The sequence below is a fragment of the Xiphophorus hellerii genome, chromosome 13 (assembly GCF_003331165.1).
Source record: "Xiphophorus hellerii strain 12219 chromosome 13, Xiphophorus_hellerii-4.1, whole genome shotgun sequence".
In the NCBI taxonomy this organism is placed as follows: domain Eukaryota; kingdom Metazoa; phylum Chordata; class Actinopteri; order Cyprinodontiformes; family Poeciliidae; genus Xiphophorus; species Xiphophorus hellerii.
The window spans coordinates 23,075,672-23,102,819 of NC_045684.1; the positions used below are offsets into that span (position 1 = coordinate 23,075,672).

General features: G+C 37.7%; 1 protein-coding gene and 2 long non-coding RNA genes across 6 annotated transcripts in view; 2 read left to right on the forward strand and 1 right to left on the reverse strand.

Moving 5' to 3' along the window:
• The window catches only part of LOC116730613 (uncharacterized), a 23,078-nt gene extending 13,747 nt beyond the window's left edge, over window positions 1-9,331 (reverse strand). Inside the window, exon 1 of the long non-coding RNA XR_004341364.1 lies at window positions 9,235-9,331. This is a non-coding gene — a long non-coding RNA (uncharacterized LOC116730613). The remainder of the gene's footprint in view (window positions 1-9,234) is intronic.
• Window positions 7,734-19,413, forward strand: LOC116730611 (uncharacterized). 3 transcript variants are annotated; one of them, XM_032579956.1, is made up of 5 exons: window positions 7,734-7,972; window positions 9,279-9,598; window positions 9,754-9,814; window positions 10,366-10,519; window positions 18,920-19,413. In XM_032579956.1, the coding sequence occupies exons 2-5, from the start codon at window positions 9,296-9,298 to the stop codon at window positions 19,050-19,052; spliced, it is 651 nt and encodes a 216-aa protein (XP_032435847.1). In that variant the 5' UTR covers window positions 7,734-7,972; window positions 9,279-9,295; the 3' UTR covers window positions 19,053-19,413. The 3 variants fall into 3 exon arrangements, with proteins under 3 accessions (XP_032435847.1, XP_032435846.1, XP_032435848.1); XM_032579955.1 differs by lacking the exon at window positions 7,734-7,972 and having other exon boundaries at window positions 9,267-9,598; XM_032579957.1 differs by lacking the exon at window positions 7,734-7,972 and having other exon boundaries at window positions 9,267-9,535.
• Window positions 19,414-22,936: 3,523 nt separating this feature from the next.
• On the forward strand, window positions 22,937-23,765 carry LOC116730653 (uncharacterized). Of its 2 annotated transcripts, XR_004341383.1 has the most exons (3): window positions 22,937-23,129; window positions 23,211-23,266; window positions 23,421-23,765. It is a non-coding gene; the product is annotated as an uncharacterized LOC116730653 (long non-coding RNA). The 2 variants fall into 2 exon arrangements; XR_004341382.1 differs by having other exon boundaries at window positions 22,937-23,266.
• The last annotated feature ends 3,383 nt before the right edge of the window (window positions 23,766-27,148 follow it).

Genomic DNA, 27,148 nt, shown 5'->3' on the forward strand with positions numbered 1-27,148 from the left:
TTTAATATTTGGGGGCTTCGTCCGGTTCTGGAATCTTGGCGGGTGGCGGTCTCTCCCCGATCGATCCGTCCGGCTGGTGCGGTAAGACGTTTTTTAATTACTCTTTTGTTGTGCGCAGCCACGCGGAGTTTCGGAGCTGCAAGGGTGGATAGTTTTGCTCTTAAAATAGTCTGTTGTTAGTTATAATTGGAATTTAACGATAGCCTGCGGTAGGCTTTCAGTGTGTGGTACACTGTATGGAAATACGCATGTACAGCGGACCGTAGCGGGTTCAGACTGAGGATTTTGCGCTCCCTCAGTTGTAAAAGCTGGGTTTTCTTAAGTTTATGTCTTTTTCCCTGGAGACCCATGGCTGTGCTCCTTAAAGAAAGAAATTTAGGAATTGTGTATTTTGAAATAACCTGGGGTAGGTTTATTCAGTGTGTGGGACACTTTAAAAAAATGGCTTGCGGGAAGCTTTGACAATAGTCTGAGGTAGACTGTTCAGGAATCAAGTATTAGTGTTTGGCACACTTTAAAAATAGCTTGCGGGAAGCTTTGACAAATAGTCTGCGGTAGACTTTATAAACGGCCTGCGGTAGGCTTTGATATGGTGCATTTTTTATTTTTTGGCCGGCATTTTATTTTTCCCCGTCTGTCTGTTACGTTTGTCTGAAAACGTGTTTATGTTTCTCTGTGTGTCGCGATCTGTGCTTGTTGCCGCGACACGTGGCTGTCTGCTCCAGAGCTCTGGGTGTGTGTATGTGTGTATGTGTGTGTGCGTATGTGTGTCTGCGTGTGTGTCTGTGTGGCCGTGTGTGTGCGCGTGCACGAGTTCGGGCTGGCTGTGTGTTTCAGCAGAGTGTTAAGTTGTTTGGATAGCGCTGTGTGTGTGAATTTGCATTGATTTTGCTGCGTTTTATTGTGAAGTTATTATGGACACTGAGTTGCGACACGTGCTGTACGCTATTTTATGGTCGGGGTTCGTCTTAACGGGGAAAGTAGAACGATGGCGAAAACGTGGTCGTTTAGTTTAAAACATAAATAACTAAATAAAATAAATAGGAGTTCAGTACATAACACTGGTACCAGAAAACAAAATTATTGGTTGTGGTTTGATTTTAACATAACTTTGAGATGTCTCTTTTTAAACGTGCACGGGGAATTAAAAGGTTCCTGACGATTGGATTTTAAAATTAATTAAATTGACACATGACAACATTGGACAATTTCTGAAGCTTCAGTAAATTTCATATAAATTTTAGTAAAATTGATATAAATTACAGTAAAATTTGATAGAATAATGACCACAGACTGACACTTGGGGACTGATGAAATTTTGACTGACTATAAAACCTGGCCAGATGTGTGTGTTTTGTGTTTTCTGTAATGTGTTGTGTGATTTTGTTTTTGTTTGTGTTATAATTCATGTTGGTTTGACAGAGTGTGTGATTGGAGATAAAATACCATTTGGTATTTTATGTCATATAACTACTGAATTTTTCTCAGTGCTGTTTGATGGTGCAAAATTTCTAGTTTTTACAAACATCCTCTGTGTTAAATTGAACTAACTTCTTAAAATTAAACAATAACAGCAGTAACTGTGACCTGCAGTGTACAGTTTGGAAGGTGATTAAAGGATAGAATCTTGATAAAATACATTATCTGAACAAATTGAAATTACAATATGGGTTCTACGGTTAAATAAATGAATAAATAAATAACGAAAGAAAGAATAAGCCAAGAAAATTAGGTCACAGAGGATTCTAGAAATGCTGTCTTGGCAAATTAATAGTTAAATACATAAATATGCTGAATGGATAAATAGATAAATACATAACTGATTAGGTACAGCTATGAAATAAATTAAATAAAAATTTATATAGACTTGAGAACTGAATAGTGGATATAATGTTAATTATTCCTTCTAAGGCTGTGAAGGTAGTAGGAAAATGGAATAACATACAATGAGTAAAATAGGATTTTTTCATGAGTTGAGGATAAGAAAAAAAAAAAAAACGAAGATTTTTAGAGAAACAGGCTCTAACTGTAAGAGGTAATTGTTCAGATAACAACAAACTGCAATATACAACTGACTCTAGATATTTTCACAATCAGTCTTTTTCAAACAGACCAAAACTTTAAGATAGATAAAAGATTGTTAAATCTACAGGACTTACGGATAATTAGACAGGATAAATTAGAAGTCACTCTCTTGTTAAATAGAAATTGGTTAAATATAGAAAAGTTTGCTAAAATTTACAAGATTTGTTGTTGAAGGATAACATTAAGTTTGAAATAACTTATTGGTTAATAAATAAAAAAGATTATATGGAACTATTGTAGAGAATCAATATTAAACTGTAATACGAGATGATTCAATACTGCCTATAGACAGACGAGAGGGCTTCGAATAAAATAAAATAAGAAAATTAAGTAAAATAAATACATAGAACAAAACAAGAAGAAGCGACAAGTATGTTTATTTAAGATATGAGAATAATGGAGCTCAGGGAGGAGTTTCAACCCCCATTCACAGAAGTTCAGCACGGGAGAACAAGCTACAGCTGTGCTGTAATTTCTACCCCCACTAGAGTCAACTAATTAACATGTGAAACCTTTTTGCATATCACTAATTTTAAGTACAAAGCAACCTCTGCTCACAGCAGCTCAGCAGAAAAGAACAAACAACTGTAAGGCAAATAATTTTCTCTCCCATCGTTTAAACTACCTCCTGGAAAATGTAAAATATAAGTTTGTAGCATCGAAACACTGAGTCGCCTGTCACACACAGACACTCTTGGTAATGATTTTCTGTTTTCCTTTCATATTACTTTATATATTAAGTAGTGAGTAATTTAGGATTTTACTCTTTACATTTCTTTACATTAGTCTGATTTTTTATTTGGCTATTTGTGTCAGTTCTTTGTTTATTTTGTTAAATATAACGAATTATTTTTTTTTTGAGTTATCAGTTTCCTCTGGACCCTTCACCAGGGGATAGGGAACTTTGGTCTTTAGTTTAATTTCTTTCATTTGTAGATTTGGTTATATTCTGACCAGTATTTTTCGAAATTTATCATTTTTAGATTTTCTTGACTAAGACTATATTTTTTTTCTCTTTCAACGTCTCTCTGCCTGGTTTATGCATAACCTTCACTGAGTTTTTAATTGGTAAACACGTTTTGTCAAACACTGCTGAAAATTTTTGAGAAGTTTCTACAACGAATTATTTGATAATCATGAGAGTTAAATTGAATACTGAGTTTTGAAACTGTAATGTGAAATGTTTTTTGAACATAATAATCTTGAAGGTTTAAAGCATGCTACAATAAATTGTTCTGTTTGTTTTTGAAAGGTTTACTTTTTAGACGAGGGCAACGTTGCATATCGGTGGGATTTTTCTTAGCTTGAATAATAACCCTGTTTCATCAACATCGTTATTTCACATACTAGAAATAGTGATACATTAGCCAGTAATGTATCAAAGGGGGAGAAGATGCATGGGTTCATCTTTTATAATACTTAAACAAATTTTTGAAGAACATGTCTGATCTGTGCTACACATAAAAGTGAAAGGAAAATATTTTCTGGTAATATATGTGCTTATTTTAGATAGGTTTGAGTTGTTCTCCATTAAAAGATTTTCTGACAATGGGCTAACATATTTTGAGAAAATAGATAAATTTATAGTGATAATGAAGCATATTTTGGTTAATTAACTTGGGAAAATAATTATAGAAATTAAAATATTATTGTGTCAGCCATGTTCAGAGCATTAATTTAATGGAGCATGAATGTTTTAAGAAATGTTTTGAAGAATCTGTTCTTGATTAAAGTTATCACTAATCAGTAAAAGTACATAGGCGGGATTATAATGATTTTTGTAAACTTGATTTTGATTTTTTGATTTACATTCATTTACAACGAATTTGGATAAAACTTTAAATTCGACGACAAGTAAAAGCCTAGGTAATGTCGGTATATTTTGAAAATGTCTGGATTTGTTTCATTATAATTTCTCCAGGTCTAACTCTTTTGAATTTTGTTTCAGGAACGTATGTAAAATGATTTAGACAAATAACCAGTAAGATCTAGTTTCTTCTATGAAGGTAATTTAAACTGGACTGTTTAACTCACATTGTTATTCATTTTTTGGTGGTACATGTAAGCTTTACAACTACATTTTTAAGTTTTTGTGATTGTTTTGTTTCGTTTGTTTAATCCTATTTTTACAAGATTGGTTTAAGAAAAGATCTGCATATGTTTAACATTCTGGGAACACGTTACTTTGGAAACATGTCTTTTGAAGCAAATGATTACAGGGTTTTGGTGTTTTCCATCGGTTAGGAGCTATAGTATATTATAATAGAAACGTAAATTGAAGGGATCACATCCACCATTTGATGAACAGAACTGGACAGAGTAGGAGATAAGGTTTCACGTGATGTGTTGCTCATGGTTTTACACACAGACTGCCCTGGAGCTCGGTGCTCCAGGACTCTGGACTCTGTCATACAAGCTGTGTCATGCGAGGCGGGGGTGGGGCTCCTTGGAGAAGCGGCTTCACACTTATTTCGAAGACAACAGCCACAGAGCCACGAGCGTTGGAGGATTCACTTGAACACAAAGTGAATTGAAGATGTTTGTGTTGAATTACACAAATGAATGATGCCTTTGGATAAATCTGATCTCTGTCTTGTCATTATAGTTTTGCAGCTGGTTTCCTGGTGCCCTGCGGATGTGGTCTCCTTCAAAGTCTGCGTTCTTTGATAAAAAGGATTAAAATAATTTCCCTGGATGGAAAATAACAAAACAAATTTATTTTTAGGTGAAACCATCGTTTGATTATGCTGACTGTAATGAAGATGATATTAAAGAATGTGGTAATTGTGTTTCTGATGCTAATGAAATTCATGTTGAACACAAAATGTCTGTGTAATGACCTGTGACAGGTCGTTTCTTGAGGTTTCCAGTCGAAGAAGATCAAGCTGCAAGAGGATCATCATAAACTTTTATTGCGTGTTTTTCGTTCGTTGTGAACTCTGGAAAGGACTGTCGTTTTGTTTTTTGCGCGCATTTTTTGAACATTTCCTGACGAAGACTTCATATTTTTTAAGAGACTGTCGATGGACATTTAAAAAAAAAAAAAAAAAAAAAAAAAAAAAAAACAGAAAAAGACGAGCAGCAGATTGTAACTTTGTGTGTTTCTCATTTTGGCAGATTGTAATTTTGTGGTGAATGTTGTCCTTTAAGTTGCAGACATTTCTTACTAATTTTTCTATGTATGTTTCTGTTTTGTTTTTTCATTTTATACTTTGGGTTTTGTTTGTCCTGTGTTTTTGTTTTATGATTTTATATTTCTGTAAGGATGAGTCGTTTTTACCCTTGGGTTTTGTTTGAAAAGGGGGAACTGTATATAATTAGGCTACGTCAACCTTTTGTTTTCTATTTTTTGTTTTGTTTTATTTTTTTAATACATAGTTTTTGGCTCTGTATTAGAAGGCTTAATCAATTTTTATTGAGGTCTTTTTGAAGACCTCAAAAGGGGGAACTGTAAAGAAAATAATTATTGTTTGGTGCTTAATATAGCTAATCCACGACATGTGTAAAGGTATAGCCAACACTTTAATTTGGAATAGTTTCTGTTGAGCAGTTGGGAATTCAGCAGACAAAGCAGGGCCTTTTTTCCTCCCCCTTTTGACAGACACAGCAATAAAATTTACAATTCCGAGAGAGCAGAACAGACTTCTTGGCGCCTCTCGGCCAGGTCGGACGGAGATGGGCACGAAGTGGTTAGATAAAAACCAGACATTGGAGCTGTAAAGAAGGGGAGTTTCCGGGAGTTTCTAAGTTTCTAATTGGTCAAAGAACGGAACGCCTTGACTGCATATATTAAATAGGGAAACACCTCTTTCATTAAAAGTACAGGTCAGCAAGCCAGAGAGAGAGGTTTTTTCCATCTTTTCCTCCACATTTTGGGCGCCTTTGTCTGTCTTTTGTGTTTCGTGTTGTCTGTTCTCTTGTCTGTATAAAATGTATATCTCTGTACCTCTGCAGCTTTGTTGTCGATTGCTTTGTATGAGATTAAACTCCGTGATCTGTGACGTCAACACGTTTTGTTGTTGTTTCGTTTTAACAGCACGCGGTTGCGGGTCGCTCATGGAGAACACCGCTCGATCCCGGGCAAAAGGAAAAGAGGAAGGATCCAAAGGTTTTGTCCAAAGCTAGCATTTAATGATCCTCATTTTTTAATACCAGTGAACGGGAAATCGGGCAACTCAGTTTATCTCATTAGAACACAACGTCCTTTAAAGAAAGTGTGTGTCTGTGTTAACTGATAGGGATGCTAAGACATCAGCATGGGGAAACCACACCTGCTGGTCTCATCCAGAAATGAAAGAAGAAAAGAGAGACTCTCCCACACACAACTCTGTGGGTGTGCCAATAGCTGTGTTTTCATTACAAATGTGAGCAAAACCTTATCAACATTCCACTAATGTCGAAAAAGCAAATGCAGATGTGAATAAGTTGTTCGCGTGATAAGTCATTCAAAAATAACATGCCATGCTGTCATCCTCCTACCACTTCCTGTCGTCTTCTTCGTCTTTTCTGCCAGTAGTAACGTCCGATTGTTGATCACGACTTGAGTGATGCGAAAATAGTGTTTCCATCGCGGTTCTGCGGAATACACTAATTTTGATATGCAACCCCCCAAAAAACACCTCATTTTTTAATTTATTTATTTTTTTATGGTTGTTTTTTTTTAATCGCCCCGCAAGGGGTCTTTTTGTGGGCTCTAGTGTCCCTTTTTTTCAAAGTAGGCTGACAGGAAAGGGGGAAGGAGAGGGGGAAAAGACATGCGGTAAACGTCGTCGGCTCCAGGAGTCGAACCCGCGACAGCCGCGTCGAGGCTACGTTTTGCCTGAATGTGGGTCGCGCTAACCCCTCCGCCACCACGGCACGCCCCAAAAAACACCTCTTTTTGTGTTTTTTTTTTAATTGCTGTTTCCATAAAGTGAATTTATTTTTGCAATTTCATTTTACAAAATTATTCAGTCAATGGAAAAACAGTTCCTGTTTAGATTCCCTCAGACATCAGCTTTCTCTATTTAGTTAATTAGATCCACCTGCTGTTACTCAACTCACTAATCACTCTCTCCTGTTCTTCAAGATTGAGTCAGTTGCAATATCCTACTGCTGCATCTTCCTACTGCTGGTTTTAACTTTTTATTTTGCCTTTTTGAGTAACTTTCTTTTTTGTTATTTAACTTGGTTTGGATCCTTCATGCCTATTAGTCTTCCTGTATTTAGGTCCTCCATTCAGCACACACACACACACACCCATACAATGGCTAGGAAATGGAAACAGACAACGTGGTAGGTACACGAGTACCCACACTCACAAACGCACACACTCTCACATGGTAGGTAGGAAATGGGAACTGACAAGCTGGTTGCAAGTTAGGCAGAAAAACTGGACCTTTCTGAAGGCCACATCTAGTTAAATGTTAGCTAACCAGTGCCTGGTGGAAGTGGGAGGGCAGCACTTGTGTTTCACTGCTACATGTAGTGAGAACAAAAAAAATCTTCAAAAGCCTTTCCTGGGCAATAATAAAACAGTTAAAATGTCCAAAACACAGCAGATACATACTGGATGTTCTTTGGTGGCTAAAACAGCCACAGGGGCTCTAAGGACATATTAGCAATGTAGTGAAACCAGCCTTGCTAGAACACCTGCACTGTAAAAAAAAACTGTAAAAAAAACGGTAAAATGTACAGTAGAAATTTGAAGGAATTTTCCGTTTTTACATTTTACAGGTATTTTTCCCGTATTTTCAATTTGGCGCATTGCATCATGGGAACAAGAACCTGCACGAAGCGCAAAATCTTGTTCTGTAGCCATTCAAAGCTCTCTCTCCGACACTGAATGTGTATCCTGGACCCAGGTTGGACTTAGAAGTTGGAGTAATCGGTTTTTGGCACCTCTGGGGTAATGTAAAGTAAATCAATAAACATTTTTTAAATTAAAAAAACAAAACATAGTATTAGTATAGATAATATTTCAGACTGGCGAACCGCTATCTTCTTGTAAATACGGTATAATTTTGCATTCGTTTTACTAAAAATGTTTTTACTCATATTTTTTAAATACCGTTTTTGGTTCTGAAATGTAAAAGTAAGACGAGGTTATTTATAACGGTGACCGCTTTTCTCTTTTTTTTCCCACACTCCAAGTACGGCGCCCATTTTTGCATTTATCTCTTGAGAAACTTGCTAGCTTGATTTTTTCGACCATCTTAATAAGAATGTGTCTCACATAGCCCCCCAAATTATTGATATATATGACAGTCGTCGTCTGCTGTGAGTTTTCTTGATTTAGCCTTTGGTGTTATGCGTTTTTTTCTTTTCAATATCCAAACTGTTGATAAATGGCGCGTGAAAGTTAGCAGTTCATGGCGTCATACTGCTTGTGCTTATTCTTAAATGTCAGGCTGTAGTTATTTTAATTGTTAAGCACAATTTGATAACCTGGGTGTGAGACGCAGGTGGGGGTTTTTTTTTTCTTACTTTGACAGGATAGTTTTTACGTCCAGACTCCAGCTTTGTTATATATATATATATATATATATATATATATATATATATATACATTTAGGTTTAATCTTGTGTTCATATAAATATAATTAACATGTTTTTTGTTTGTTTGTTTTTGTTCTATTGATTCTATTTAGAATTGCAAGCTGATTCTGCCCCCACTACTGAACCTTTGCAGCTGAATAGCCACCAGCTGCAACTATCACCTGTGACTTCCGGTTCCTGTGAGGCATATCCTGTGCCATGGCACAAAATGCCACCCCAACTTTTGATTGCTGTTGAAGAAAAGAAAAGACCAAAACCTAAAGACAGAAGGGAACTTGTTCGCATCATCATTGATGATGTTCTTGGGAAGGACCAAAAAAGGCCTGGAAGAGCTAAGTTGAGGAACATTGCACAGCAGATCATAGAGCAATATCCCTGCTCTTTCCAAGACAGAGAGGTCAATGGATTAAAAGTTGTTGGAACAGGATATGATTCTCTGTTTATACAGCTTGAAAACAGAGTTGAAAATGTTATGAGACCATTGAGCTTTGGTTCAACAAAGAGACAATGCGAAGATGAAATGGCATCACAGAAAAAGTCTTTGCCTTCAAATCGCTATGGTTGTGTGCAGTGGCAGCCAACTCCTGAGAATGTGACAAACCTAAAATTCACACAGGAACAACTGAAAACTGCCTTCCAAACAAATCATTTTCCAGAGTCTGATGTTCGAAGAATGATGGCTGAAACCTATAGCATCCAGCGAGCAGCAATCAACAGAGGAAACTCCATCAGCAAGTTATTAGAAGACTGGCCTTTTCTCTTTGAAGCAATCCACCTGTTTGATCACACAACCACCCTTCTTGGCTTCCCAGTACAAACCAGACTGGCAGAGGAATTGTCAAAGAAAGAAAAGACAATAAAGGACTTCCTTGGGTCCAGAGGGGTGGATATTCCAGGAAGTGATGCTGTCCAGGTGATTAGTGGAATCGCAAAATTCTTCAAGGAGAAACCAGCCCAACTATTTTGTCAAAATGAGGTAAATTTACACTGTAAACATTTCTTTTTGTCCAAAAATATTAACAATTATTTTTTGTAAACATTAGCTGTTTAGTTCCGTCCATTATTAGAAGATTTACATGCTTTGGTGTTTACATTTCTCTATTTTGTGTATATTTTCTTTTCTCTCCTTAGCTGCTGCATCCAGAGAGTCCTGATCTTGACCTGCCAAGCACCCCATGCATCTTTATAATGGGTGTGCAATTATTATTATTTTGCTTTCCTCAGTCTGTTAAACTTTTGATTCAAAATTCTATATGTACTATGTTTTCTAGAATAACCTTCAAATAATGTTAAAGTTTGCTAATATACATTTTGATGCAATATCATACACATTGTTGGAACTGAATACCAGTGGTCCCCAAAGTCGGTCCTGGAGGCCCGACATCCTGCATGTTTTATTCTCTCCCTGGTGGTAGTAACAACCTTTCAGCAAGTCAATGTTCCTCTTAGGCCTCTAATGAGCCATCATTTGATCCACGTGCGTTAAACCAGGGAGAACTAAAACATGCAGGATGCCGGCCCTTGAGGACCGACTTTGGACACCCATGGATTATACAGTATTTTGAATAAATGTAAGGACAGAGAAAAATATGTTGACAGGTACGTGAAAAAAAAGTCATATGAAAATTAATATAATAAAACATTTTCTATATAATTACTGCGCGTATTTAGAACATATTATGGACATGTTCTGGTCACCTGTGGTGGATCTTAAACTCTTGTATTAATGATTTGTTTCTTTAGGTGAACAGCTTTTTAAAGTTGCTGTTGACCAAATGATTGTGAATGACCACATCAAGTCACCCATCGCTGCCCTAAGCTACGCCTTCTCCATGTTTTATGTCTTGAACATAAAATATCCAAAAGACATGTCCCTGACACTGGAATTTATACAAAGGTTGGTATATTTTTGTTGATATTTTGAATTATTTGGTCTGAGCAATAATAATTGATTAATTCTGTGCTTTTGAAACACAGTTCAGAAGCATTGTCTTATTTTCATTGTTTAATTTTCAGTCAATCTTTTTTTCCCCTTTTTTTTACAATTTTATCAGTTTCAAGTAACTTCAGTGATTGTTACGGGTTTGCCTTCATTAAAAGAAGTGTACCAACAATTTTGTTGTTTCAGTGATTGTTCATTCAAATTAGTCATAGTTGAGGATTGTCAAGGAGTTATTTGCAACTGTTGAGACAGTCCAGTTGCATGACTGCAACTGGACTGGTGATCAGCTGCACTAATTGGATTGCCTGGCAGATCCAGAAAGCCGCTGTATGACAGTGAAAGTCCCAAAGGAGTTACAATTACATGGAGAAATCTGCATTTCAAATCAGTGAACATGAAAATGGGCTTTACATACATTTAGCAAATACGCATTGGCCTCTGCAATTACTGAAAGAGCAGATTTGACAATGGCTTATATTGACAATATTTTAAGCTCTGGTAGGTTTAAAATAAATTAACCTCTCATAACTGTAGCACAGTTGCACAACATTGAATTGAGTACATTTAATGTCAAATGGATGGTTCTGCAGCAACAAGGTACTGTGATCAATTCCTGGTTGGAGCTCTTCAGTCTGGACCTTGCATAATTTCTATGCATTGGTGGAGCAATGTTTAGTTAACTAGAGGTTGTAAACTACTTTAAACTTTAAGTGGACGTTTATAAAGGTTCCTCTTGTTTGTCATTTGTTGCTCTGTAGTGGATTGGTGAAAATCTTTCTCGATCACATTCAGATTGAGACCTTGCCTATTCTTTATAGACTGTCTAGACTCTTGTGTCATCTCTCATTCTGTCCTCTCTTCAGCTCAGGTGTTCAATAGGAGGAATGTTGACTTTATTTTGAATCACTATCATTCTTTTCTTGCATAGTTCAAAAGATCTTGATTTAAAATGGTGTGTTTCAAAGTGTTCCCAGCAACCTTCCGACCAAAAATGGCATAACGGCACAAGTATTCGTCTCCAAAATATCCAGTATGGCCTTGTTGGGCTGATATGCACAAGTGCCAAATGAATACACCGCTGTTTTGTTTAAACAGCAGTGTATTTATATCCTTTACACAAATTTAGGAAATCAAAACAGACACAGGCAAATAATATTCCTAACTCCAAAGCCAATGGATAAAACACAAGATCAATTTCAGAGTTAAAAACACCAAAATAAACATTATTAAAACTTTCCTATATATATAAAAACTGCAGCAGGTACAATTTCTAAAAAAACAATTGGTCTCTCTAAATTGTCCTAAGTGTGAATGTGTGTGCGCAAGGATAAATGTGTTAGATGATGATGGATGAATATTTGTTAAAAGTGTCTGACAGTAAAATATGAAACAGAGGATCTGTGAAAATTCCTCTGACTCTGCTGCTGTCCAGAAACAACCAATCAGAACCAAAAGACAAACTTTGGTTCTGATTGGTTTCTAATGCGTTGAATGTGTCTCAGCACATTCAACACATTAGACTACTAATGTACTGCAGCCATGCAATTGGCAGAAATACAACCTAACATTATATCATCATTATTTATAGAATGATTTAGAAAACAAAATGCTATACAGATTTGTCAAAACTATTTCGACCCATATTAGAACTTTGCATTCATTTCCCTTCATTTTAGTTGCTGTGATTTTGCTTAACACAGACATTTTCCCTAACCCTATCTAAAACTTAATTCACATTTTACCTCTAAATGTTACCCCTGACTCAAAGCAATGAGTCCATCATATTAGGACCAGGCTTTGGTCCTAATATGGTAGAACCAATATGACACAGGACATATAATGGTGCGTTCACACCAAACACGTTTTGAGAGTCAGGCGCATCTGATTTACATTCAACATCTATGTGGAGGCGCGTTTGGAGCGCCTAGCGGCCGTTGGGAGCATTTGACATCAAACGAGTCCATGGCATCCAACACTCCACATAGACTTTGAATGTAAACTGGACTCACCTGACCCTCTATAGGAGTTTGATATTAATGCATCATTAGAATATTCAGTTCCATTGGTAACAATGACATCCGCAGTGATGTCATAACTATGATATCACAAAGGAATCTCTCTCTTGACTGTAGCTCACAGACAGTGTTTTCTCAGACCTGTTCCACAGTTCTATCGCGACAGATCACTCTTTAGAGCACGTTCGAAATTAATCCTTTCAGAGAAGAAATAATTTACCAGAATATAGATATGAAGCAACAACAGAATACTTGTGAACATGAAGCTTTTCCAGCTGAGCTTTCATGGATTGAAATGATGGAGCAAAACATCCAAGTCGACTACGACGAAATCCTTGTTTTTGACGATGACAGCGAGCCGGAAGAAGAATCATCGGAGATCCAGGGTGAACCAAGTCCTTCCGGCGACTTTGAGAGCCCAAGATCATTGGAAGTCGAGCAGAAAACAACTCCTTCTGCTGGCTTCGAGATCACCCCCTTAGTGGAAGACGAGGAAGAGTCTAGCCAACACGTCATCAATCTCACAAAGCAGGTAGACGATCTTAAAGAAGAACTGCAGAGTAAGATTTTTGAACTCCGTGAGGAAAGAGACAAAAGGATTGCATGTCAGGCTGAAGTGAAATCACAGCAGGAGGAGATTCATAAGCTGCAAAAAATGTTGGAAAGAGAACGTCATCTGCAAGTCAAACGTGAAGGTGAATCAAAGAGCATTCTTCAACAGCTGGATCACTTCAAGAGGGAGGCAGAAAAATATGAATCCCGCAATAAAGGTCTGATTGAAGTAATGATTGAAGGATACAAAGAGAGACTTAAATTTGAGGAACAGATCAAAACTCACACTGAGCAAGCTTCCAAAATCAAAGAAGAGGAGGAAAAAGTGAAATCATTGCAGGGTCAGGTTGCAGACCTGAAGATAAAGTTGAAACTTGCTCTGGAAAACAACCATCCGAGAGTCTCCACCCAACCAGAGGTCCCCCTGCAAAAAGAAGACTCCCTGCAAACAGAAGAGACCAAGGAAAGACAGACCTCCAATCCATCAGGGAGGTCCGAGGAAAGATGGACCTCCAATCCATCAGGGAGGTCCGAGGAAAGACAGACCTCCAATCCATCAGGGAGGTCCGAGGAAAGACGGACCTCCAATCAACCAGGGAGGTCCGAGGAGAAGCAGACCTCCAATCAACCGGGGAGGTTCGAGGAGAAGCAGACCTCCTATCAACTGGGGAGGTCGGAGGAAAGACGGACCTCCAATCCATCAGGGAGGTCGGAGGAAAGATGGACCTCCAATCAACCAGGGAGGTCCGAGGAGAAGCAGACCTCCAATCAACCGGGGAGGTCCGAGGAAAGATGGACCTCCAATCAAACGGGGAGGTCCGAGGTAAGATGGACCTCCAATCAAACGGGGAGGTCCGAGGAAAGATGGACCTCCAATCAAACGGGGAGGTCCGAGGAAAGATGGACCTCCAATCAACCAGGGAGGTCAGAGGAAAGACGGACCTCCAATCAACCAGGGAGGTCCGAGGAGAAGCAGACCTCCAATCAACTGGGGAGGTCCGAGGAGAAGCAGACCTCCAATCAACTGGGGAGGTCCGAGGAAAGATGGACCTCCAATCCATCAGGGAGGTCCGAGGAAAGATGGACCTCCAATCAACCAGGGAGGTCCGAGGAGAAGCAGACCTCCAATCAACCGGGGAGATCCGAGGAAAGATGGACCTCCAATCAAACGGGGAGGTCCGAGGAAAGATGGACCTCCAATCAACCAGGGAGGTCAGAGGAAAGACGGACCTCCAATCAACCAGGGAGGTCCGAGGAGAAGCAGACCTCCAATCAACTGGGGAGGTCCGAGGAGAAGCAGACCTCCAATCAACTGGGGAGGTCCGAGGAAAGATGGACCTCCAATCCATCAGGGAGGTCCGAGGAAAGATGGACCTCCAATCAACCAGGGAGGTCCGAGGAGAAGCAGACCTCCAATCAACCGGGGAGATCCGAGGAAAGATGGACCTCCAATCAAACGGGGAGGTCCGAGGAAAGATGGACCTCCAATCAAACGGGGAGGTCCGAGGAAAAATGGACCTCCAATCAAACGGGGAGGTCCGAGGAAAGACGGACCTCCAATCAACCAGGGAGGTCCGAGGAAAGATGGACCTCCAATACAACAGGGAGGTCTGAGGAAAGATGGACCTCCAATCAAACATCGAGGTCCATGCGACCAACCTCCACTGGTTGCATGGAGGGGCTTCGTGTTGGCGTTGGCCTGAAGGCCAGTCTAAGCCCAGCTCGGCCTTTACGCCGACCCACACCCAGGTGGTACTAACCTGGATAACAATCCAAACCCAGGTTTTGCCAACACTGGGCATTATGAAAATTCAATGTTTTACACAAATTTAGGAAATCAAAACAGACACGGGCAAATAATAATCCTAACTCCAAAGTCAATGGAGAAAACACAAGGTCAATTTCAGAGTTAAAAACACCAAAATAACCATTATTAAAACTTTCCTATCTATAAAAACTGCAGCTGGTAGAATTTCTAAAAAATTAATTGGTCTCTTTAAATTGTCCTAAGGCAGCGCTTCTCAATTCCAGTCCTCAGGCCCCCCTGCTCTGCATGTTTTAGATGTGCCTCTATACCAGAACAGCTGATTCAAATGATTGCGTGACCATCAAGTACTGCAGAAGCCTGTTAATCACCCATTATTCAATCCAGGCGTGTGGCAGAAGGGAAACACCTAAAACATGCAGGCAGGGAGGGCGTGAGGACTGGAATTGAGAAACACTGTCCTAAGGTGTGAATGTGTGTGCGCAAGGATAAATGTGTTCGTCTCCAAAATATCCAGTATGGCCTTGTTGGGCTGATATGCACAAGTGCCAAATGAATACACCGCTGTTTTGTTTAAACAGCAGTGTATTTATATCCTTTACACAAATTTAGGAAATCAAAACAGACACAGGCAAATAATATTCCTAACTCCAAAGCCAATGGATAAAACACAAGATCAATTTCAGAGTTAAAAACACCAAAATAAACATTATTAAAACTTTCCTATATATATAAAAACTGCAGCAGGTACAATTTCTAAAAAAAACAATTGGTCTCTCTAAATTGTCCTAAGTGTGAATGTGTGTGCGCAAGGATAAGTGTGTTAGATGAATATTTGTTAAAAGTGTCTGACAGTAAAATATGAAACTGAGAATCTGAAAATTCCTCTGACTCTGCTGCTGTCCAGAAACAACCAATCAGAACCAAAAGACAAACTTTTGGTTCTGATTGGTTTCTAATGCGTTGAATGTGTCTCAGCACATTCAACACATTAGGCTACTAATGTACTGCAGCTATGCAATTGGCAGAAATACAACCTAACATTATATCATCATTATTTATAGAATGATTTAGAAAACAAAATGCTATACAGATTTATCAAAACTATTTCGACCCATATTAGAACTTTGCATTCATTTCCCTTCATTTTAGTTGCTGTGATTTTGCTTAACACAGACATTTTCCCTAATCCTAACCCTATCTAAAACTTAATTCACATTTTACCTCTAAATGTTACCCCTGACTCAAAGCAATGAGTCCATCATATTAGGACCAGGCTTTGGTCCTAATATGATGGAACTAATATGACACAGGACATATAATGGTGCGTTCACACCAAACACGTTTTGAGAGTCAGGCGCATCTGATTTACATTCAACGTCTATGTGGAGGCGCGTTGAGGGCCGATGTGGCCGTTTGACGCGTCAAGAGAGTCCATGGCGTCCAACACTCCACATAGACTTTGAATGTAAACCAGACTCGCCTGACGCTCAAAACGTGTTTGATGTGAATGAACTATTAGAATGTTCAGTTCCATTGGTAACAATGACATCAGCAGTGATGACATCACTCTTTGATGCATCAAAAGAATCTATTTGCTAGAGAAGTCTACCAGCGACACACCTTGTTTTTGTATTAAAAAAAATTTAGATGTAAAAAAAATTCGGAGGTGAACAAGCAGGCATCATAATTTGGAAATGGTGTTTGAAGCCAACAGGCAGGTTTAAGGACGGAGCAATTGGTGCGCACCCCGTCGTGCCCAGTACAACGCTTCAACTACAAACTATAAACCTAGCTTAATTCCTCTTTACAGTCATTGTTACTGGTGCATAAAAAAACTTTATTTACAATAAGGAAACAATGTTTAGCCTGGTGGGGGGCAAGTAAAGCATGGTGGCCCGCCAGGGTTATAGTACACTGAGTACACTGCATTGGCTATGCGCCCTTATAGTTGCCAATTTATTCATAGAAACAATCAAATTAATTTGATTATAAATTAATTTATAATTATGCACCTTTATTTATTATACCAGAATACTCAGCAAACCTTGGTTGTTGTGGCTGTTTCCCCCAAATTTACTCTTGGTTGGTATTTTTAAAGTGTTTAATGATCTTTACAGAATCTTGGTGACCCTCATAACACCAATCCTTGCTACAGTTCCCGATGTTTAAAACGTTTCAGCTTTTCTGACTGTTTGTCGGGCGAGTTTAGGCAAATATCTTTCATAAGTTATTTATTGACTTATGAAGAGCATTTGCTTTACTTGAAGGTTGTATTTTCTTGTTTTTCTCATTTTGAAAAGTGGATGAGGGACATTGTACTGAGGGTCATAGCTATATTTCAGGAAATAACTAAATGATTAATTACAAGAACGGTTGCATTGATTTATTTTACCATTAGGGATGCCAATATCCGAGACATTTTTGTAGACGTGATTCCTTTTTAATTTTTACTGTGAGCTAATACAGCTGTGATAAAGATGAATTTTATGCCTTTTTGCACATCTTTACCAGCCGTCGCTGTTATTGTGAGGAACGCTATATTCAAAGAAACATCAGGTTGTGTAGAAGTCCAATATGTTTCCTCCACTCTGCATTTCATTTGCTTTATCTGCTGAAAGCTCCATTGACAAACTGCTCTGAATGTGCAATTTCATGCTGCAGTTTACCAGGTAGCTGCAGATGTTAAATCAGAGAGGGTTTCAAATCCTTTCCATTAATATTCAACTTATACCCTTTATGTTCTGATTTCTTTCATCGTTCTACGTCTTCACCTTGCAGCAAGAACAGCATGACTCAGAATGAAGAACCTCCTGTGGCTGAAAAGCTTGTTTGACCCAACCCTTGAGAAAAGCCATTTAGCAGTGGAATTAACAGTTTTCTTCTTTAAAAGGCTAAACTGAGCTTTGCTCTGCTATGTTATGGACATTAATTTGGCTTAGAAGCTCAGTGTGAGTGATGTAAGTCAACTTTCTATGGCTATCTCTAGGGTGTCAATTGTTTGAAAAATTGATTTGTTTTGAGAGGCATTAGTATTCAGCCTAAAGACACACTCAGCTGCACAATTTTTGAAAAAAAGAAAAGGAATCCTGAAGGAAAACGTGTAGCCAGGTGTTACAACATGAATTCTGTGCAGATTTTTGAAAATGTATTAGTATTTTAAGACACAGCATGTTTGCTGCGAGGGTCATCTATGTGAGAAACATTAAGGATTTCAGTGCATGTAGACGGATGTAGGGAAGTCCAATTAACTTTGTTGACTTTTTGCTTTGATTGGGATTCCAATTGGATTATAAAACTATTTAAGGGAAAAACCCAGAGCTGAGAAATTAGGACAAGACACTGACATATCTCATGCATGGATAAAACAGCCAGATCACTAAGCTAGCAATTGGTGTTGTTTGTAAGCATAAAGTTAATCCAGTACGAAAATGCTCTCTGACAATGTATATAGCTAATGTGTCCTACCAACCTCAATAGAGTAAGAAGTCACATTACAGAAAAACCCCCATTGATATGCCCTTCAAGAACCTTTACATTTTTCAATGATATGAAAAATTTATTTGTCTTTTAACACTAGGACTACCAGGATTTTGAGAAATTCCTATCTCTACCAAGAGGGGCCAGATTGGGTATCTTCCTAGAGCTACTGAGAGAGGGCCAAACTGGGTTATTAGCATCCAAATGTGGCCAAACTGACGACTCTGAATGGTCTAATTAGCATCCCTGTAGATGAGCAGGGGGGAGGAGAGCCAAACTCACTACATCAACTTTCACGCTGATTGTCCTTGGAACAGGATAGTAATGGCCTTATTTACATAACAAAGGCGCCTCTTCACACCCTCTCTTGGAGGGCCAAACTGGCCCCTCTCTGGTAGCTCTAGGGACAGGGCCAAACTGGCCCCTCTCTGGTACCTGGACGAAGATTCCCATTTTGGGAATCTTTGGTAGTCCTAGTGATAATGTAATTTGGACGCATCTGTCTGTATGTTAAACTCAAGTATCCATTCCCTTTTTTTTTAGAGTCTTTCTGGGCTTAAACCCCAAACGAGGGTCAAAGGCTGAAATGAAGGGGAAGAAGCATCATCACATTCCACCCCGACTGCTCAAGTTTGTAAATGAACTGTATGACTTTGACAGTCCATGGAAAATTTGATTCTTGTAAAAGGTGATGCTTCATAATGTTCTCTGTTATGTTGACAGCAGTTCAGAAAATAGTAGTTGGATGTTGGTCCTTGTTTACACCTGTGATTTTAATCTTGTAATGCAAATTGCAAGATTAAAATTGTATTTTTTTAATGTTAGTGTTGGATTGTGTTAATTAAATTAAACTTAACAAAATTATTAAATTGACTTCAAAGTCTGGACTCAAGAATGAACTTTACATTGACCTTAACAACTTTAAAAATATGTTTGACTGAATATATAATTGAGAATGCAATTTGTAATTATATTGTAATGATGTGTTGATATGGTATTGAAAAACCATGAACTGCAAAATAAAATTTGCAAATGGATTGTTTATGGTTTCATTGTTAACCCATCTGCATGAGCTATTTTAACACTAAATTTCATGGTCTAAATGTCCTTTTGAATAAGAAGTTGAGTTTTGCTTAAATTTATGTTTATTTAAAATGTAGTGCTTTATATTTATTACTTAGTCAATGTCTAACACAGACTTGAATGGTTTGAATGTCAAAAATACAAGTTTTTAAGTAACAGAAATGCTTGTGAATATACTACAGATTTACTGGAAAAATACGGAAAATTTTAGTTAGGGATTAACAGAAATGCAAGTTAATTAACATTGAAAAACTGTGAAAATACCGTAAGAAAACAGAAAATGTACTGGCTGAAAATTACCAGGATGTTTTCCTGTTTTTTTACGGAATGTTTTAATACATATTGTAAAAAAACGGAAAATTTCAATTCATTATTTACAGAAGTGTTTGTGAATATACAGGACATGTACTGTAAAAATACGGAAAATTTCAATTATGGATTAACAGAAGTGCTGGTAAATTTAACATAAAAAAATGCTGTTAAATTACGGAAAACTTATGACCAGAATTTCCGTAAAAAAAACAGAAAATGTGCTGGCAGAAAATTACCAGGACATTTTCCTGTTTTTTTACGGAATTTTTTTTTACTGTGTGTATTATTTATCCATGTTCTGATTGATCATTGTCGTTTGGTGTTAGACATGGAGCTATTTTATGTTTGGAAGTTTGTTTTGGTTCTTAACATGAAAACGAAAAAAGTGTATAGACACGATGCATGCTGTTGTTCACACCCGGAGAATGCTTGAGAGCAAAAAGACGATTCTTTTACCTTCCGTCCATAGCCGCGCTGCCATGGTAGAACAATTCTGTCAACAAAATGAAACATGGAGATGTAGGTTTTAATAATATAATGAAATGCCCCACAGCAGACCACAGACCTGTTGCCACGGGAACTGACTGACAACAGCTCAACTAGTGCATCAGGATTAAGCATCAAAAACACTCCAACATTTCCCACACAAATAACAGAACATTCAGTGTTACGTTTTCAGGCTTAATGTTTATTTTGCGTTTATTAATAAGAAATCATCTGAACACAGCAGTGGTTAATTAGCTAATTTAAACACCTGCTGCTGATAATCTGTCAGAGTTGGTGTGTGAGTTGCTTTTTTATGGACTGAACCGAAACACAGCAAATTCTGCAGCACATCTACATGTTAAGCTTGTGAAAGTCAAGCTAGCATAGCTAACCTACTCCCCTCTCCCTTGATATTTTTTTGTATTAAAACTCTTTCCTGGCCTTGTCTAGTTGTTGAAGTGTTGACAATTAGCAGCTTAGCACTTCGTCCCTTTTTATTTTATATATCACGCGTACATTTAAGATTCAGCGCATTATGTTGACAACTAAAACCGATTGTCATCAGCTACGTGTCTGTAGTCTGCAGCATGATTCCCTGCTTGTTTTCCTTTTCCACTGTTAAGAGTTTTTCTGGATTAATACAATGACTAAAACCTGCTGACGGAGGTCCGTCTCTGGCTTGTCCTCTGAGCAGCTCCTTGTCCGAGCCTGTTAACGATGATTACCAAGAGCGGGATCAGAGAAATAACACAATGTTGTTAACCTTGTGCATTTTTAATGCCCATCTCTTCAATATTTGATGAGCAAAAGAGGCTTCACAGATATTGCACCATCAACTGTCAAATGTGAACTTTAAAAATCTCTAAGCTTTGATGTTTCAATCCAAGATTCAGAAAATTATAATGCTTTTTTTTTTTCCTTCTCTGAAAGAATATAGAATATAGGCAGCAACACTGACGCAGCTGTGAGATTAAATGACAAAACAGGGTTACTAATCAAAAGCTTGCTAAGGGGGAATCATAAAGCTTTAATCCCAGCATCAGCACTGGCATTAAACCTTAACAGTGTCTTATTTACACACTAAGCAGCCAGAGAACGCTTAACATTCAGCACGATTGATAAGAATTGTTATTTCCAACGATGACGTTCTGGTTTCTACCCAAAGTGAGGCGCTGTGGGGTTCCTGCTGAAACATTTACAACGTTCCAAAAACCGATTGAAATTGCCAATAAAAAAAAAAGAAGTGCTTTCAAACGACTAATTATTGATGCAGCTGTAGCGTTTCTATTGATTTGTTCAAACAAAACCAGCGATTGCAAATGAGTAACTGGTGGTGGCCACTTAATCGATCAGTGATCTGTTGTGCCAACAGAGCCGTGTTTGCTGTAGTCTATTGATATCGACAGAATCGTTATCTGCAATGAGACAGTGAAGCCGTTCAAACCCTTTATCTAGCAATCACACGACATTTAAATGTTTGAGCATACATTATTTAGCTCTGTATGCTGTTTGTCTGCTTGGTCAATGAAACGTTACCCACATGTTCCCAGTAGATCATTAACGCTACCCCTCAATGCAAATACTCATAGAGGTCAAGTGAACTGGTTGATACTGACTCAAAAAAGTCTCTGAACAGCAGATATAAAGTGCAAATCTTTGTAATTTAATGTTACTGTGTATCTAAAAACATGAATGCAAGAAGTAGCATGAAGTAAAATGTGACAATTTAAGCAAATGTATGACCTCCGCTTATCCATAAGACCGAAAGGTTTTCATACGGTGACAGAATTTAACATCATCTGCTACAGATTAAATATTCTTTGTCATTGTGTTGCTGAATTGCAAACACACATCACAGTTAGGATTTTAAAATTATGCCTTTATCCACTTCCATGAAACATTCTCCCAGAGGCAGCGTGTGATTGGTGGACAAAGCTCTAAGGTTTTGCACCCAGCAAGACATTTCAACCTGTTTGCATTTGTCAATGTCTCTGATTAAACTATCCACTGGTCAGGTCCAATATGTGTCAAAGGAGCCGTTTGTCCCAACGCAGCAGTTCTGGTGAGCAAAAAAAAAAAGCAGTTCTGGTGAGCGTTCCCTCACACTGGCGATACACAGGCTCCTCTCTTGACAAACTGGGTGTGGATCTATGCAGGCAATGGTCATAACACAATCAATGCCTGTTTTTTTGACTGGAAATTCTTCAAAAGGTGAAAATGACTAATTCCCTGGCAGATTTAGACTTAAAACTAAACTTATCCGATCGAGAAGTTTGTTTCAGGTTTGGAAATTAAATGAAGATGTATAAATTCTGTTGTTTTTTATTAAATATCCAAACACACCAAACCAGGAAGTGCAGGTGTAAGTGTAAACCTATCACGAGTTTGATTTAGGAACTCTTTGCTTTTAGACAGTTTTTAACGTAAGCCAGAAAAACTACATCAATGCCTACTGTAACGGACACAACACGTTCTGGATATTTACTGCCATTTAATTGGACACGGGGGTCTCTAACGATGCCCTGAGAACTGCACGAAAAATATAATAATACATCTTGATACAGAAAGACCAGTGTTGTATAAAGTACTGAAATCTCAGAGTCAAGTGTAACCAGGATCATTTTCTATATTAGATTTAGTTTATTTATTTTATTTTCCATTTTGTTATATTTATTTTTTTTAAAGGTTTACTTAAACATTTTTTCCTCTTCCCCTTAATTTATTTAACACCAACCAGGCGAGAACAATAGTGTTCTCGCGTGGCTCTGACGTCATGTGACAGCTGCACATCAGCGTCCTAAATTGACAGCACAGTTTATATGGCTGCAAATCGCAGCTTAGGCAGGAAACGCTGCGGGACTCTGATGTGCAGGTAGGCTTCTGGTCTGTTCCCGACGAGGTTTTCAGATCTCTATTGTCTGTTTTTCAATCGTGTATGTCTGTTAACTTGCAGCCGGGTGATTACTCAACCAAACGTTGCAAGAATCACGGTTAGTCAAGAGGGAACTGGTGAGTGTTGGTAGGGAGCTAGTATGCTAGCACTAGTCTTCCAGCCTGTTGTGATTGTATATTGATTTGTTGCGTAACAATATTGGTTGCATAAGTTATATTTACTTATGAAACTTCTGCACATGTAACTGATTAATTAGGTCTGTTTATACAGGCCAGGTGCGTTGCAGATCCCTCGCGCAAGGAGTGGCTGGAGGGATCTTGACAATAGCAAGGATTGTCTGGTTTCACCGACCCGACTGGCGAGCTAAAATAAGCAGGATACCGAAACACAAGACTTATCATCTGGGAACATTCTTCCGACCTAATTGGAGGATCAGCTCAAGTCCCCATTGAAGGAAGTGGATTATTTTGGTTTTTTTCCATCATCAACAAAGACTGGTGGACGTCCTTGGTATAAGGAACTTTAACTTGTTTTTCCTTTACACTATGGACTAATGTGTATATATATTGTATATATATTGTAAATACTAAATACAACTCACCAATTTGCACCATCTTACTGTCTCTGTGCTTTACAAATTGCCATCTCCTCCAGTAGCCGAACCTAGCTAGACTTTAAGAACTGTTTGGATAAATTTTAATTCGGATTATTTAAAATCTTGTTAATCCTTGAACGCAATGTGGGTTACACAAGTAAAAGTACAAGTACCTCTCCAAAATATGACTTTGGTAAAAGTCGAAGTCACTGACTGAAATGTTACTTGAGTAAAAGTCTTAAAGTATTTGAAACTTCTTGTACTTAAGTATGGAAATTACTGTAAAAATGGATGTACTCAAGTAATGTAATGAAAAGTACAAGTAAAAAGTAAAACAAAGCAAATGCAGTTTGAATGACATTTTTTATATTTTGGTAAACTTGTCAAATACACTTAAAATAATGTACCCAACCAAGTGCAGGCAAAATTAAACCTGCTAATAGATATACCTGCAGGCATCATTTAGTTAAGAAAATTAGGTGCTTTACCTATAGCACAAGGTTAACTTAACCTGCTTTACAACTGAACCAGCTTCTTAGTATACCCTCCAGGACAGAAAATACAAAGTTTTTGTAAGCCTTAAGTTTTCCCTTCAAGTAAGGTCAGTGCTGAAAATGAGAAAAATAAATAGTACAGAAAATGCGGCCAACATGAAGAAAAAGAGCTGTTACGATTACTCTACTTCACAAATCAGTGAATCAGTCAATGCTACAGTCAGTAGGTGGTGCACACAACTGGTCATTATGCAAAAGAAAAAAAGAATTGGGAGGGAAATGCAGCTTATTGGCATCTGTAAACCTGGTTTTGAACTTGCATGCCTTTCCTATATTCGTTAAATTTAGTCTAAATTGCTATTGCTATGGCTTCTGTCCCCCCTTGAACAGAGGAGTCTAGGTAGCCTGCTACAGTCAACATTAGGCCTAAGCTAAATACACCACGTGTGGAACTGAAACAATGCCAAACAAAGTTCATTTATGGTCAAGATTTCACAATAGTGCCTAGTGACCAAGCTATAGTTACTGAAACAGGAGGATTATAACCATTTCATAAGACGTTACCTCGATGTGTTTCTTCAAGTTGAACGGGGAGTTTTTGTAAGATAGAATTTCCATGTGACTGCTACTGATTGCGAGACTTGCTTTGTGTTTAATGGGAGAAGCGAAACAGGTGTATCCTAATTAAAAGTAAAGAAATCAAGAAATGGCAAAAAATGTGGAATGAAGATAAGAAAGGAAGAAGATTATATGAAGTACAAAAGTCAGTTTGAATTCGAAGCATTAATGAACGAAACAGAAGAGAAGAAATAATAATTAGTAGATTAAGAGTAGGTCATACCTACTTAAATGACATGCTTTATAAAATAGGGAGGAAAAATAATGATAAATGTGAGAGATGTGGAGAGAAAGAAAATGTAGAACACATATTGATGAACTGTAAGTCAAATGAACTCGAAAGGGAAGAATTAAAGAGAATAGTTAGAAATATGGGGCATGAATGGAATCTTAAAGGTATATTAGGAAATGAAGGAAACATAACAGATATTCACAAATTAAGGAAAGCATTGTTTATTTATCTTAAGAATACAAAATTAAAAAGTAGAATTTAATAGATATGAAGTAATGCTTCTACCCACTCATGTACAGTAGGTGGCGGTATGCACCTTAAAGTTGCTTGTGATCCGCCATAATAGAAAAGAAGAAGAAGAAGAAGTATCCTATTGGTGGTGATGAACAAGCCCAGGCAAGCAGGCTACGGACTTTGTTCGGTAGCTACTTGCTACTTGCTAATCAGTAGGTGGGGTCAAAACACTTGCGTTTCTCTCTCTCGCTTTTTTGTAACGAGTAACTAAACCACACATTGAAAATGTATCGGAGTAAAAGTACGCAATTAAGTTCGGAAATATAGTGAAGTAAAAGTGAAAGTCATCAAAAATTTTCATACTCCAGGAAAGTATGAAGTACTCCAAAATATACTTAAGTAAAGTAGTGAAGTATTTTTACTTCGTTACTATACAACACTGAGAAAGACATTCTCCTAGAGAATATACCAATAATATTCAACAGCAAAAACACTGACAAATGTGGTTTGACTTATAAAAAATTTCGACGTATTCTATGTCACAACACACGTGACTAACAGAAACTCGACAAATCCTTCACAAATAATCATTCTATTTCCGTCCAAACACGTAAAATACAAATTGCATACGTCACTGGCCGCTTTAGACGAAAGTACAAAGACTCTGTGTACATCTTTTACCTAACCTGCAGGAAAACTTTGTTGCACGATTCTCCAACTCTTTCTCATTAACTGGGAAAATAAAGTATGCTGCCCTCTACCGAGTGTGGCGTGTAACTGAAAATATTGATCTAAACCGAACAAGTCGAACATTGGTTCCACTCTGGAAACAATTGCGCAACCTTTAACTGTGCATTTTAAAACAACAATATGTCTATTACGATCAAATTTTAATAAACATGAACTATTTTATGTTACTTTAACTTATTTATTCTAATTTAAAACCATAAAATTAACTTAAACTGCATAACTGCCACTGATGGCAGCCACACCCACAGTTACGCATATTTACAAATGTTGCTCTGATAAAATCTAAAATTTCCAATTTGAGATTGGATTGAATTTGGTCACAGTTTTTTTTATTTTTGTAATGATTTGTAATGATTCAGAATCAGGTTGGCTGTATTTGGTCATACATTAATGAGTCCTGTTCAGATTATTTTTTCTATATAGGACCTTTTAAAAATCATCTTTTCCACATTTTGTCTTATAACAACAACAAACTTGATCGCACGTCATTGAAATCTTGTGACTGTTCAACACAAAATCCCTTTCTAAAAACAAGTCTTTTTTTTTTCTACTAGCTTTACACGTGTAGACACTGAAAAACACCTCAAGCTCAGTCAGATTGGATAAAGAACATTCAATTTCAATTTTTGGCACAGACATCTCATAGACGCACGTTGGCTGGCACTTTGAAGCCAACCTGTTTCTAAAATATTTTATTTCGCCTCATCGTCCTGTTTCCTTCCTTACGTTCCCTGCATTTAGTTCCATCCACTTCCATGTCTGACCAGCTTTCAGGTGTGGGGATGCTTAATGAAAAACATCCCCACAGCATGATGCTCTCACCGCCGTGTTTTGCCATGGGGTTGGTGAAATCTGGGGGGGTGCCAATTCTTTTTCAAAACTTTCCAGTTTGGGTAATAGAAATAGCTTCACTTCACCTCGGTATGAAAGCCCCAACTTAAACCAACAGTAATAAAACCAAAAGCAAATGTGAGAATTTTTTTCATCATGTGTATCTATATTTTAATATATAGAAGTCATTTTAATGTAAATTAACCCCATCTGTTAATAAACGCCAGATGAATTCCCCTGAATC

Coding starts and splice junctions, on each gene's coding strand:
- LOC116730611 (XM_032579956.1), top strand. CDS start 9,296: ATGATGGCTGAAACCTATAGCATCCAGCGAGCAGCAATCAACAGAGGA. Junction 9,599..9,753: donor AACTATTTTGTCAAAATGAG/GTAAATTTACAC, acceptor TTCTCTCCTTAG/CTGCTGCATCCAGAGAGTCC. Junction 10,520..18,919: donor ACACTGGAATTTATACAAAG/GTTGGTATATTT, acceptor CTTTTTTTTTAG/AGTCTTTCTGGGCTTAAACC.